The sequence below is a fragment of the Ixodes scapularis genome, unplaced genomic scaffold (assembly GCF_016920785.2).
Source record: "Ixodes scapularis isolate PalLabHiFi unplaced genomic scaffold, ASM1692078v2 PGA_scaffold2__306_contigs__length_199485367, whole genome shotgun sequence".
Lineage (NCBI taxonomy): Eukaryota > Metazoa > Arthropoda > Arachnida > Ixodida > Ixodidae > Ixodes > Ixodes scapularis.
Genome location: NW_024609857.1, coordinates 170,442,545 through 170,456,304, shown reverse-complemented (window position 1 = coordinate 170,456,304; position 13,760 = coordinate 170,442,545). Strand labels below are relative to the sequence as shown.

The window sequence follows — 13,760 nt, the reverse complement described above, 5'->3', positions numbered from 1 at the left end:
AGTACCCTCGGGGCCCAACGGGCGTTACACAGTGGAGTAGACAGGAAAATATACATTACGAGGAATTAAACACCGTCACGAAACTCTTACGCACGAATAATTACTAACGGTAGTTTGAACGGAGTCTAACGAGGGTATGGACTTAAATTATGCTGACAGGCGGTTCCACTCTGACAATGTTTTCTCTACGGAGGAATCGGCTGAAGTCCGACAGTGAGAAATGCCATCTTTCAGGTGATCGGACGGGAATAAATGTAAGACGGGTATAGGAAGACCTTTTCTTTTAAGGTGAGATTAGTATTATACATTTAGTATAAAAAAAAATGAGAGCATCTACGACGCTGCGAAAGTAGGGGTTAGTTCATGAAAATGGTACGCTGGCTATGCATAGCTGCCGAATATAAAACGAGCGCTGCGATTTTGAAGCGACTCCAGGCCAGATGCGCGTGTGGTCTGATGGGGATGCCCAGATTGCGGTAAACTATAGCGTAATTTTGAGCGAACGAGACATTTCAATAATAGGAGTTTGAGAGAGACGGGTGTTTATACTATACGAAAGAAATGAAGGATCTGCAACTGAATGGTTTACATTCCGGCATGACACAAGAAGGAAGCCTGACATGCGCAAAAACTATGGTTACCTGAAGCTCACTCGGGTTCTAAATATGCTAAATCTAGGGCTGGGCATTTAATTGATTAACCTACCGATTAATCGATTAATGCTTTAATCGCGTTTAACCGGTTATTCGGTTAAATGTTGGCTAAAAAAGTTAACATTTAACGCTTTTATTACACAGACGCGTACGATTACACCTCTATGAACTGAAATTTTAGGTACAATTTTGACCTAAAGTAAAATTAGAGGCGAAATTTGCAACTCCAAATAAGTTGTCAATGTTATACGTGTTCCAGCCAATTCAACGCCGTGCGAGTGCCCGTTTAACGCATCAGAGACTATTGGGAACAATCGAGAGAGTTCGCTATTGCCTGAGAATATCAACGAGCCTCTTTGCGTCTGCGGCTGAAGTAATGATTGGTGAGTGTAGGTCACCTTTTGACTTTTCTCAACTACACTTCAAGGTTGATTCGATATCCGAAATTGTGCATTGTGCCGTTTATCACATGTTCAGCAAAGGCAAACAATATAATGTTTATTTGTTTAAACTATTATCCAAAACCATGAAAAAAAACGATTAATTTATTAATTAATCGATTAAAGGGTGGCGATTAATCGGGTTCAACTTTTTAATCGACGCCCAGCCCTACAAATCGCATTGAAAAATATATCGATTTTAGAGTGCCATATTTAAAAATATAACAAGAAACTAAAAGCATTTTTCTCTCGACTGATCTCATGCGCATAGTCATCGATATACTAATTTGACATGCCACGTCACTGTTGGACTAATTCGTGTTTCTTTTTTTTTGTGTGTATCATAATACTTTTTCTTGATTACTTTTTCAGTTTTTGTATCGCCTTGGTCAATTTCCTTCGTGGACCTGTTTTACCACTCAACGGAGAATACACTACTTCAGCATTTTCGGACACTTACGTGTAATATCTCCACATAATAACTTGGCACGTTATACGATGTTTCTACTGTGTCTCTGTTCCTTTTTTTTTTAATTGATTGTGAAATTGTCTAGTGTTTTCATTGCACTATATTTAGTCGTATCATTTCTTATTTTTTCCTGTTTATGTTTGAATACGATTTTTTTAATATTTCTTTTAATCTTCAATTATTTCCACTCTTTCGCATGTTTGAGTCGACGCTGAGTGCTCCGCTCTTTAGCTTTCTGCTGACTTCCGTAATCTTATCTAGGTTAGAATGTCTAGTATTGTAAACGGTTGACAAATGCTTTAGAATCATCTCCGTTGTTTGTGCTGCTATGCGTCGAAGTGTATCGGGGGGTAGGGGCCCCGTCAAGCAGGAATGAACTTCGTCCCTACCTCCGTGCGCGGCGATGCCGAAGAGAATTAAAAAAAAAAAAAAAAAAAAGAAAGGAATGTTTCGCTTTAAAACATGGAATTGACTTCAACAAGGATGCGTTCAATGCGGGTTTGTCAGGATGGGTTAGAAGTAACGTGCACACCGATGTGTTTACAGAAAGCGCAAAAAGCAAAGAAAGTTGCCAAGGTAGTAAGTTTTGGTACAGCAGTACAGCTAACACTCGTCTTGCACCGCCCTAGGTGGACCGATATGTATGGCCGACCGAGTCTTTTGTCTCCAAAGTAGGCGTCTGCCGCTCACCATTGATCTAAATGCAGGATGCCTAGGCGCGGTTTCAGCGAGTCGCGTTTAATTTAATCGTGTTTGCATCTCTGTTTTGCAGCTGGAAAACGTTAGGTGCGGCGTTGGCGCGACCGGATGGCGGTAATAGCTACCAGTGTCTCCCTTTATGAAAATGATACAAAGACTGATATCATCAAGTCTCCCTTTTTCGCGCACATGTGCGCCGATGCTCGCGACTTGTTTCCAATCTCGTTTTCTTCAGTAAATACAGAAAAGCCTACAGGCCCCCACAAATTCGATTATTCGTCAACGTCCATAAAGAAGCATACTGTACCTTCATTAGCACTACGTGCATTGATCGTGCATGTTTGTGCGATGCAGTGACCATTGATTTTGTTTTTTCCAGCTGGAAAGTTGTAATTGTGGTGAAGTGAGCCTGTGTAGGCCTCCAACCTAGGGGGGCGAAACATGATGCTTAGCGTTGGCGTGACCGAGTACAGCTGCTGTCTCATAGAAACGACGTGTTTTTTCCTTGTCTGACGGTCCTGCTGCTAAACACAAACTCTCGGCAGACGAAGCATACATATATGAACATGCTTGAAGCCTTAGATTATTCTCTCATCGTGTCTGCGCTGTCTTTTTGTATGATGTGACCATCAATCCCACATCCCCTTAAGCGCCTACGTCCCATTCGCGCTGTGTCTTGCAGCGAACATCAGTCCACGTTCACACGACGCGTATCAACCACACAATCGCCCTCTCATCCACGTAGTGCATATGGGAAGGTGCACGAGCCTCATAATCTGTATCACGCACATATGCCTCAGGCACGCTAATCGAACCTGACCGACGTCATCAGAGAGGTTCGTGGCCCAACGCTCCCGCTGGAGTCGAGGGACAATCTCCAGGACAGGTCGGCTCGGAACGAAATCGGTCGGCCTTGTCGAAGAATGTCTCGAGGAAATACAAAAAAACAATGCCAAGATTGGGGAGAACGTCCCAGTCTTGACACGAAACTTTTTTCTCGAGGTTCCGTCGCATAAGAGCGATTGAGAGTTGGTGTCGAGATCTCCTGCCCCGCTGGCCGAAAGGTCCGGGCGTTCGGAGTGGCAGCAGGCACTCTCATCCGCCCTTCCTCATTGACGTTGCAACCGCGCGGATGAGCGGGTGTTCTACCGGGGGTGCCACCGAGACAGCCGAGGCAATGGTTTCCTGATTCCCTCTAAGCGTTCCTCGATCGACGGCGCGCCGCTGACCCTGATGGCGTTGCCTCGTCTCTGTCGATGACAGCCATCGTCCTTATTCAAAGAACCAGATCAATACGCAAGACAAACCGCAGAGTTGCGACTGCACGTAGGTGACTCCAAGTTCGTTTGCCTCCTTTCTATTTTATTCAATATTAATGTTTGGAAATATCTTCGACCAGAGAAGGTGTGCTAGAAAATCGATTACTGATAGCTTTTGACACTTCACGTCCTTGTGTTGACGATAAAAAAAAAATCGATCATTGCTTATCCCCTTGATAGTGTTTTATCAACGGCTCCAAACAATATAAATTAAAAAGCTCTAATTTAATAAGCAATTCATTCGGAATAATGTTGTCGACCGCGGCGGTCGTCAAAATACGTATGAGAAGTGATCATTGGCATTCAAAATTTCTAAAAGCCACAAATTAAAATGAATTTCTCAATTTAAATGTGCCATATCTGGCGCATCTCTGTCAAAAATTTGTTTGGTTACCCGTCGAACAAATTTGGAATAGTCTACGCTAGAAGTCGAAGAACTAACACTGGTAACGAAGGCGTCGCAAGAGCCTCGCATGCCGACTGCTATGAACAGTCCTGTGTAAATCCACAGCACTGCGATGGCTGCGACATCCTATCTGACCCTAATGTATCCCTTATGTAGAACTCGTGCAGGTGAGAACGAGGTCTCTCGGCCTACGAGCACGCACCTGGCTGTTCTCCCGGCAACGACGGCGAGCTGCCAGTGGCGTAGCCAGGGGACGGGCTTTAGGGGCTTAGTGGATTCGACGACACAGCGCACAAGAAACGAAAACAAAGTAGAAGGGTATGCACAGGACAAGCGCTTACTTTGCCACACCCTTCTACTTTGTCTTCGTTTCTTGTGGGCTGTGTCGAATCCACTAAGCACGAACCAACTAGCCCGCATCGCCACTTAAATTCAGCTTTGGGGCTTCAGCACTCCCCATCCCCCCCATAATATACACACCGATTCCCCTTCCCTACTCCCCCCCCCCCCCACCCCTTCCCCGTACCCCCGCGCCTCAAGTGATGGTCACCCCAGCCACATCAGCACCCCCCCCCCCCCCCATAAAAAGACCAAAAAAACAAAACAAAAATCCAGGCTACGGCACTGCGACTTGCTGCTTGCGATGTTTTCTGCTCTTCGATCTGACGAGCCCGACGTTTCCTCGCTGCTGGCCCAAGTCTAGCTATGCGCTCCGCTTCTCCTGCCCATACGGAACTTTCCGTCGAGAAGTCATGGAGATCTCGGAGATCTGCACACTCGTTTATTTCATACCCACTCTTTAACGCGGACGCGGTGTGAAACTCAGGTAGTGGGATGTTACGCCATATAGTTAATATAATGGACGCTAGAGGTTCAGCTGGCACTAGTGTTCTGTTGCAAATGGAAGCAGACAGCAACCTGTCAAAAATTAACTTCCGATTATTTTTTTTTTGGGGGGGGGGGGGTGCATTTCTCCTCTGCCTTTTTTTATAATATAAAATATTACGAATATTCTAATGTAGTGAACAGATTGGAAGATTTCTCAATGAAGTCAATAAAGATATTGACACGTTAAGGCCTGTTCACACATACAGCGGAGCGCAAAGTTAGCGCTACGTGAGCGCTCGAAGGAGCGCTCATGTGGCGCTTCCAGCGCGTGACTTCGTTCTAATATAGCGCGTGATTAGCGCTTTAGTAGCGCCTTGTCAGCGCTTCAGTAGCGCCGTGTTAGCGCGTCATTAGCGCTTCTTGTACCGCGGTGGCTGCGGATTAGCACGTGCACTGCGGTTTCGGTTCCTGTGGCTGGGTGTGCATCAGCAGTACCATGGCGGACATGTCGGATGCTGAAATAGAAGTGCGACAAATGCTCTTACATACGCGATTAGTGCATATCTGTGTGGACGGCTTAACTCCCAGAAGAGCCTTCAGGGTGCGCGAAATCTTTCGCCACCGAGATACCGACGGGTACCCGGCGAACCTTGTTCCTAGGCTGAGGGACCGAGACACAGAGCTCTTTCGAAGGCGGTTATTTTTAACTGCGTGTCTTTGAAACCAGGGTCACGCATATCGAATTGAAAGCTATGATGTTGTACCCAATCAATTAGTCGCTCAGAGTCTATGACTCTGGGTCGCCTGCCCGACCTTTTGCTTGGAGAGCGGCTCTTTTACTTTGTCTTCTTTCAATGCCAAAGGAAAAACAACAGCAAAGGAATCGCCGTGCACGCGCTATTCCGCAGCAGCAAGCACGGCACAAGGGGCGTGAAAGCGCTAACAGAGCGCTTCTGTAGCGCTAACAGAGCGCTAACAAAGCGCTTCTGAAGCGCTAACAGAGCGCTACATCACGCGCCAGGAAGCGCCACATGAGCGCTCCTTCGAGCGCTCACGTAGCGCTAACTTAGCGCTCCGCTGTATGTGTGAACCGGCCTTTAGTGTTTTTCTTTCAAATGGGTGGCATTAAACACAGTGCTAAGATACGTTCATGCATGCATTTATGTGCACTGTCGGACACTGATAGCGCGAACACGACGTCGGCGCTTTTCTCCAGGGGGAATTTACGTGCCGAACGAATGAAGGACATCTCCAAAACAAAGAGAGATGGTAAGAACTACGCGGTAACACTGGTTCAGTAAATCCCTGTGCATGTAGGCGATCAAAATAAAACGAAGGCCAAGTAATTATAGTCCCATTTTCATTTTGTTTCCAATTTGCATTGTGCTGATAACGCATCGTCCAGTTACTTCTCTGCTCGCGTGACCTCAAAGCCAACCCTGGACCTCTTCCTGTCAGTGAGGCGAACTGAATACCGCTGTCTCCGACGATGCAAAGCACCAGAATGTGGCCTCATGTAAATTAAACGAGCTTACGTCGGGAATTGGTGACCTGACTAACAGGGTTTCAAGGCAGAAAAAATTAAAAGTTTTTAACACCAGCAAGCGGCCACGTGGCCTGGAGCCTATCTTATGTCGTCAACTTTAATCATATTCACGCGCTGGGGTCGGCAAGGTAGAAAACGCACGCTGAGCTCCAGGCATTGTCAGAGTTCGGCTCTTCTCATCACCGCAGTGGTTGGACACGAGCCACTACCCAAGTGTCAGCCGAGGCTTTGATTGTGACGAGCCGAAGTCGAGTGCTCACGCAGTTCTCGTGTTCAATCCATGATCCGCGCTCGACTGTCGTCCGACGGGTGATTTCGATTCCACAATTACGTCATTAAGCTCTGCGTACGCAAGACTGAAAGAAACAGTCCCCTTTTATCTTCGCAATTTCACCGCAACAAAGAAGCTTCTGAATCAGTGGCGGTCTGTGCGAGTACACTTGGGTCAGACTAAGACCAGCACGCCTTTTCAAAGTCATCAACATTCTAACCCAAGATCGTTCCCTGACGAATTTAACCTACAACATGCTGCCCGTTGATTAAACTCTTGAAACCCTTTGGCTATCCATTGGGAGTGTACCTTTTCAAAGTGCGATAGTTTAATCCATATTTTTTTATCGAGCGCTTGATTCAACTAGTGAATTTGTAAACAGCTTAACCAATGTTCTCGAAATTATACAGCGCAAGTACCTTCGTTCATTGGTGATTTTGGCGTCGATTTTAATTACCCCGGTATTCTTGATTTGCGTAATACTTGTCTGCAAAAGAAATGCTCAAGCTTCATGTACATGTTGAACTTTTTTTTTCGATTGGCCGGATAGAAGCGCCGAAGGACAGGTACGAAGAGAAGAAGGTAGCGACAACACGGAGGGCACTTGCAACTGAAAGTTTATTAGAAAACACACTGACTTCAATACTTAAACAGGGCCACGGACAGCTCACTGGTGCACTTATCGGCGTCCCTTGCTTTGATGAGAAACGATTCGCGAGAATTGTATTTAATTGCATTATAATAAAAAAATTATCTCTAGTTTTTTTGTTTGTTTTTTTTCCGCTGAGCTGTCCCAGGTAAAATCCCTGTATACTTTTCTTTACAAGTAACGACAACCACTGGAACCAAACGGCGGCATTCAGTTCAAACCTCCGCTGTGCGGCGCCATTAGCTTCCTAAAACCGTCACACAGTCGGCGCTTCAAAGATTGTCGCCACTTGTAGGAAGCTCTTATCTACAGACTTTAGTCCCAGGATTGTTATTAAAATAAACAGCTGGTAAACGAACCCACTCTAAGGAATGCTGTTCTTGAACTCGGTTGTTGCTCTCACCCCAAGATCATGTCTGGACGTGTGCGTGATCGGCACGCGTTGAGGCTTCCCACGTTCCGAGGAAGGTCACTCTCCCCTGGAGCCGACCGCCGAGAACTTTGGCCCGAAGAATCTCAAAATCTCAGCGGGATCAGAAATGAGTCCGGCCAGTGTTCTGGGGAGCGGCGCTCGCACCCAACGTGTCCCAACAGACGGTCGCGCTGTTCACATTATCCGTTGCCTGACTCATTATCCGGAGATCAGGCCGCTTTTCCTCCTAGGGAACATTTTCTGCTCATATAAAAGATCTCGGACATCGTAAGGCGAGCGGGTCATGAGCCATATGTCACTCGACTCGAAGGTGTCCTTGGATGAAACGTTCATCGCACTCGAATTGTATTTCTCGTTCAATCTTTAAACTTACAACTGCGAGCTAGACAGGTTTCGTGTCAACAGAGCGAAGTCAGCAAAGTGAACGCGCAGACTCCTATCCTTCAGACGGGTCGCTGTGGTACTGATATTTGCGCACGACAAACGGGTATATGCAAATAAGATATACGCGATGTATGCCAGTGACTTTGCCGGAGAAAATGGCCTGCCAGAACGCCATGTAGTTACAACTTTGCATTAATATTCTTGATATTTAATTTTGTAGAGTGTCGTTATGAAAACGTGAGTATTTTAATCCTAGGGATGAAGAATGTGCAGCGTGGTTGGAGCTTTGCTGCATGTTTTGGGTGTTAACTGCCTCACGAATGCGTCACGAAAACTGTTCGACAAGGCCAAAGGTGTAAGGAGTGTGTATGTAGTGCACGTTAAATGTTTAGAAAGATGTTAATGTAAACGCAGAGACAATTCTTTCGTCTCAGAAGAAAGATCTCATTGAGGAGACAAAGACACGCCTTACTCTTGCGAGAGCTTAGCGTGGAGGCATTGGCAGTGCATTCATACTTAGATGAGATGAATCAGGCAGATCGGTTTTCAAGAAATTCTACAGTATTAGCGAGTTAGATTTGGTGAGAAGTAACATTCAATAGTAATGTTGTGTGTATGTTTCTATAGCCGGAAGTCAGCCCCAATGGTCATTCTGGTGTCTCAGTTGTAGATGAAAAATTAATCGCACGTCGGTACGATGCTCGTCCAGATCAGGATCCCTGGGTTCTGCAGCGCAACTTTCACTCCACGTGCTGAGAGCTGGTGTACTCTGGCACACTCGGCCACCGATCCTCCCGAGTCACAGTCGTCGATAACTGTTCTTGAGGACCAACATTGGTGTGAACTTCGTACTGAATGAATGAAAGCATGCAACCCGCGTGAGCCGTTGTTCATCGCAGTCTAGCCCGCCATCGCAGCTGGTGCTCTCCGATTAGTTGATTCTGAGACGGCCAGACTTTCCCTGATGCAGTGAAAAGGACTAGAAGCCGCCACGTTTGAAGTTGGTTAACGGTGACAGATGCCTCGCTATATCCGCCAAAATTTCGTTTTTTTTTAAATATTTATATTAGTTATTTGCTATTGCGGTGTCAACAATAAGCTCCTTCGACTCGCACTGCTGACCGACATGTTCTCGGTGAAGCGGACTGTTGGCTCGTATTCACGCATCAACGCCTAATGAGGTTGTCTTTAGCGCTCCGTCGAACCTCGTGTCATCGGTCGCCGAAGTTTAGGGCCGTAGTCTTAAGTAAGAACTATTTCAGACGGCACACGAGTAGCTAGATAAGAAGATTCAACTATAGAAGCGCTACGTCTAGCTTGTTGTTGTTGTTGTTGTTGTTGTTTTCAGAGTTCCGCGTTTACCAACACGAGGAATGTGCGCTCGGTTCTTTACTTCATCATTACGAACGGGTAGCAGCGCTCAAAAAATACGCAGAAAAAGGGACGAATGGACCGACCATCGCCGATGAAACGGCGCTCGTCCTGTCCATTCTTCCCTTTGTATCTTTTGCGCGCTGCTACCAGTTTGTAGTGTTGAAGCAACTCGCCTGCACCGCTCCATTGAGTCTTTACTTCATCTTTCTCGATTGAGTGCGGGGCAAAGACTCTTGTTGCGTCCGCGTTCGGCTTCACTGATTGAACCCCAGACGAACGATAACGCAGCGTTCGACTATACGCGGGTCAGAGTCAAAACACGAAGAAGCGACCGATGTTGTTGTTGTCCCCATCGGCGTAGTTCTCGATTTAGACAGTAAGGGCGTTACAATTGGATCTCCTTCCCAATAGTGACTTACACATTATGGATACGACCGCCATTAATACAATGTTTTCGCGGCACTGTACATGCGTAGCCCTGTCGATAGGTCGCTTTTTGTCGTGTCTGTACCCGCACTCGAAACCGTTCGCCAGGGGCCTTTTTTTTTAACACGCTTCTCTCGTCCTAAGGAGTCTGTGAATGCTGTCTTTATACACAACCTCGAGAAACGGCACCATGTGAGGGCAGAATTCGCAAAAAGAGCGGAATTACTTTTTTATCAAATTGTTTGCTTCGCGTCGAATTACTTATCGTTATTCACTCTGTACGAACAATCAAGTTATTTTGGTGAATGTGTTTTCTTTTATGCGCTATGGCGTTGATGTTAGAAGAGTAATTATTGCACGTTTTACCTATTTATTGATTTCACGACTCGCCGGCCGCCTGCACCGGGGCCGAGGCAACATTCGAGTACCGGTAGTACAACAAAAACGAAACATCGTGAGTTAAACAGGTTCGCAAGTACGCAGTAACGTAATGTAGTACATCCAAATGAACAAAACATTGTGGATTGAACAGCGTGTAAGTCATCAATAGCATCAGATCACATACGTGTAACGTGAACATAAAAATTAAAGGGTAGAATACACGAGCGCTTTGTGGCAAAGTAAGATGAATATGTGTTATTACGTTTCGTAGGTTTGCCCGGCCCCAAAACAGTCTTCGTTTTTGTGAGCTAGAACTCTTTTTGTATAATTTTCTCGAATAAAATCAACATTATTGTTATTTTTATTATTATCTTACTCTATCTAAGCCGTCCAGGAAAAGTTTATTGGTGTGCACATTTGTGGCAGTGCAAGAACACACACGTGGTTATTGTGAATCGCTGTGTAGATTTGTCTGGCGCTTCCACAACGCGACACATTGTACTAGCATGAGCTCCAACGCGAGAGTCTCACACGCTGTGGGGTAGAAGAGCGGCTATGTCCGCATCGAAGCATTTATTAGTATTGTTTACCATAGTGGGTGGTGCGCTCTTGCCTAAGTTTTGCAGTGTCAAACACTATACGCTTTACTAATCTAAAATTCCTTAACGAAAAACATTTAGAAATGGTAAGCTAAGCCATGAGATCACAAGAAAAAAAAAAGCAATGTTTGAGAACGTTATGGCAGGCTGAACAAGTCTGTTTAGCCTGCCATAACGCGGGCGTGTGCTTATGATACAAAAAAAAAAAAAAATTAGTTGGTTTGCAGTTTAAGGCATCCTCCATAAACATGCCAAGTATATCAAAACCGCCCGATAGAAACTCCGCTAGTCGCTAAACCAATTTGTTTCTCGCACAGAAAAAAAAATCACCAGAAATGGAATCAGAAATAAAGCCGGCTCGCCCGGCCTCGTCTGCTAAAAATGCTGCCTGTCAATGTTCCTCGATATGCTCAAAATAGCTATGATCGCACCGGAATCGCACCATCCTTACTTCAAAATTCTTTCCAAGCGTTCTTTTTTTTTTTTTTTTTTTTTTTTTTTGCTGAAGACATGTTTTTGTTGTGTTGCAGGGGCGCTGGAGGACCCAGCAGCAGGACGTCCACTCGCACGGCGGCCACAGGAAGGAGCCCGGCGCGGCACCCCGGAAGCCCTCGGCCCACCTGGACCCGAGGCCGGTGGACGACGACGGCGACGACGAGGAGTCGCGTGGCGAGCCTTCCCAGCCATCCACGTCGCGTGACCACCAGGGCCGGGACGGCGTGCACCGCGACGAGGGCGACTTCACGGACGGCCTCACGGTCACCATGGTAGCCGTGATCGTGGCCGTCACGGCGCCGCTGGCCATCGCCTTCCTGCTCCTCATCGTCCTGGTCATCTACAGGAGGAAGTACCCGGTCCGTATGGGCTTCGGCCGCAAGTTCTCCACCTTCGAGAACCCCATGTACGTGAAGAAAGACGCCCAGGACCCCAGGGAACTGGCCAGGCTCTCCGCGGCTGACAAGGACCGCTTCTGAGCCACGCGGGGGCCGGAGGCGATGCTATGCCCCGGGGACTGGAAAGCCAGGCTGTGGCCCACTCGAGGACGTGTCCCTGGAAGCACCGACGGTCGTGCCTGTTTTGCGAAACATTGCAAATGTGCTCGTACACTCGTTGGGGTCCAAAGAAGATTACGTGGTCTTCGATTCGCAAATGTTATGGATGTCCCTGCGAGGTGAAGAAAAGACGGATGCTAGATCTACTTTAACGTCTTTTTCTTTCGGACAACTTCCAAACTTCTGGGTGATTCTCGGTGTTGCCGATGAAAATGAGCTGTCCAGATGTCACAGCGCTCATCTACTTATCGGCGAGGTCATGTTTAAAGCCCCCAAACCGGCTTTGCGATATCCAGTCCTAAGCAATCTGGAGCTCCGTTGCTCCAAGCAGCTTAATTTTGAGCCATTTACACTTTTTTTTTTTTAATTGTGCCGCAGTCCGAGGACGCAAACTCGGACTGAGCTACGTCTGAAGTATTAGCCCATTTACAGTTTGTCTCGCAGCGTCACTTTGACACAACGAGGCATATTCGATAGCTTGCGTGTTCGATGCCCTCTTGGCGCCTATGCCTCTCGTATGAAACCGTTTGTTGGCATTGCCATTTGCCACAGAGATCCGGTCGTTGCCAAAGGTCGAGCCTGTTTTCGCTCTTTTGTTTTGTCGCGGTTTTTACGAATTTTCGTTGAAATCCCATTATGAAAGTTGCTCCCGTATTGGTGCGTTTTATATATTTGAAGCGGAGCCTCTTTTTGTCGCGAGGTACGCCTCCATCCCCCGCATAATATGTTTTAGCGGCGTTTTTAACGTGTCACACGCAGCTGTTACTTTAAAAGAATCTCTTTACGAGGTGATTGTTTATTGGTTCTTGATTTGTTTTATGTTGGCCAGTTTACACGTTGATGTGTCTCTTACTCTTTCTGCGTGTGTATAAACCTGAAATATACGTGTTGTCTAGTCCTCCCGGCTCCTGTCGTTCTGCTCGACGGAGCGTGCTGCTTCGGTCCCGACGAGCATTGTTGCTTTCCGGAGCCGGCTTCTCGTCTCTTCACCTGCTCGCCGTTACGGGGCGAACAAGAGAGGCAGCCCACGCGCCGGAGGCCGAAAGTGCGTTCTTCGGAGATCCTGGACCGAACTGGGGCTGAACGGAAATGCTCGGCGGCCCCTCCTCCTCGCTGAGGTCGCGCGTACAAGCGTCCTCGCGGCGTGGGCTATGAGCCCCGTGTTACAGTGCGGCCGGGAACCCAAAGGTAAGGTTATCGAGAGCCAGTTGGCGTGCACACCTGCTTTGGCATATCCGCTGTTCTTCACGTTCCACCTGGTGTCTCGCAGGGGTGGAAGCTTTGTGCGCCAATCCACTTTCGCTTCGCCATCCTGCTCCCAAGCGTAAATGTGGCGCCAAAACTAACCAATTTTTTTTTTAATATTGTCCCATGGAGCGAGCTTACGTCATCGGTTTGAAGCGCGAAAACGGCACCTAGTTTCCCCGATCCCAAAAGAGCGAAGTAAAGCTGATGGATTTCGCCTTTGGTTCCATTGGCTGGCGCGCGTCGACGGGGCTCCCATTGGCCACTGCGCTCGTCAGTTTTTACGACCGCTCACCCCATGGCGCTGCGTGTCCATCAGCACGCCGTTAACACGGAGCGGCCAAGGTCACCGTCCCCAGGACAGCGCGCGCGCTGACCAGTTCCGAAAAGTACGCAGCAGACGAAAAAGGGAGCGGACAAGCGGCTTCGATGCTTTCGCATTCACAACTCATGTGTACCTCGAGCATTTTTTTTTTTTTTAGGTTATTAAGGCAGTTGGCTTTCGTTCGATGAAACCAGGCGCCAAGTGCCTATTTTCACCTAACGGGAATGGTCATGATTTATTCCGGACCAGGTAAATATACAG

The 13,760-nt window shown here is 47.2% G+C and overlaps 1 protein-coding gene across 1 annotated transcript in view; it reads left to right on the top strand.

Moving 5' to 3' along the window:
- LOC8027786 (CUB and sushi domain-containing protein 3) overlaps nt 1–12,827 on the top strand; it is a 102,128-nt gene extending 89,301 nt beyond the window's left edge. Inside the window, exon 3 of the mRNA XM_029994367.3 lies at nt 11,408–12,827. Within this exon, the coding sequence (XP_029850227.2) occupies nt 11,408–11,851 (444 nt within the window). The 3' untranslated portion in view covers nt 11,852–12,827. The remainder of the gene's footprint in view (nt 1–11,407) is intronic.
- Nucleotides 12,828–13,760: the final 933 nt, after the last annotated feature.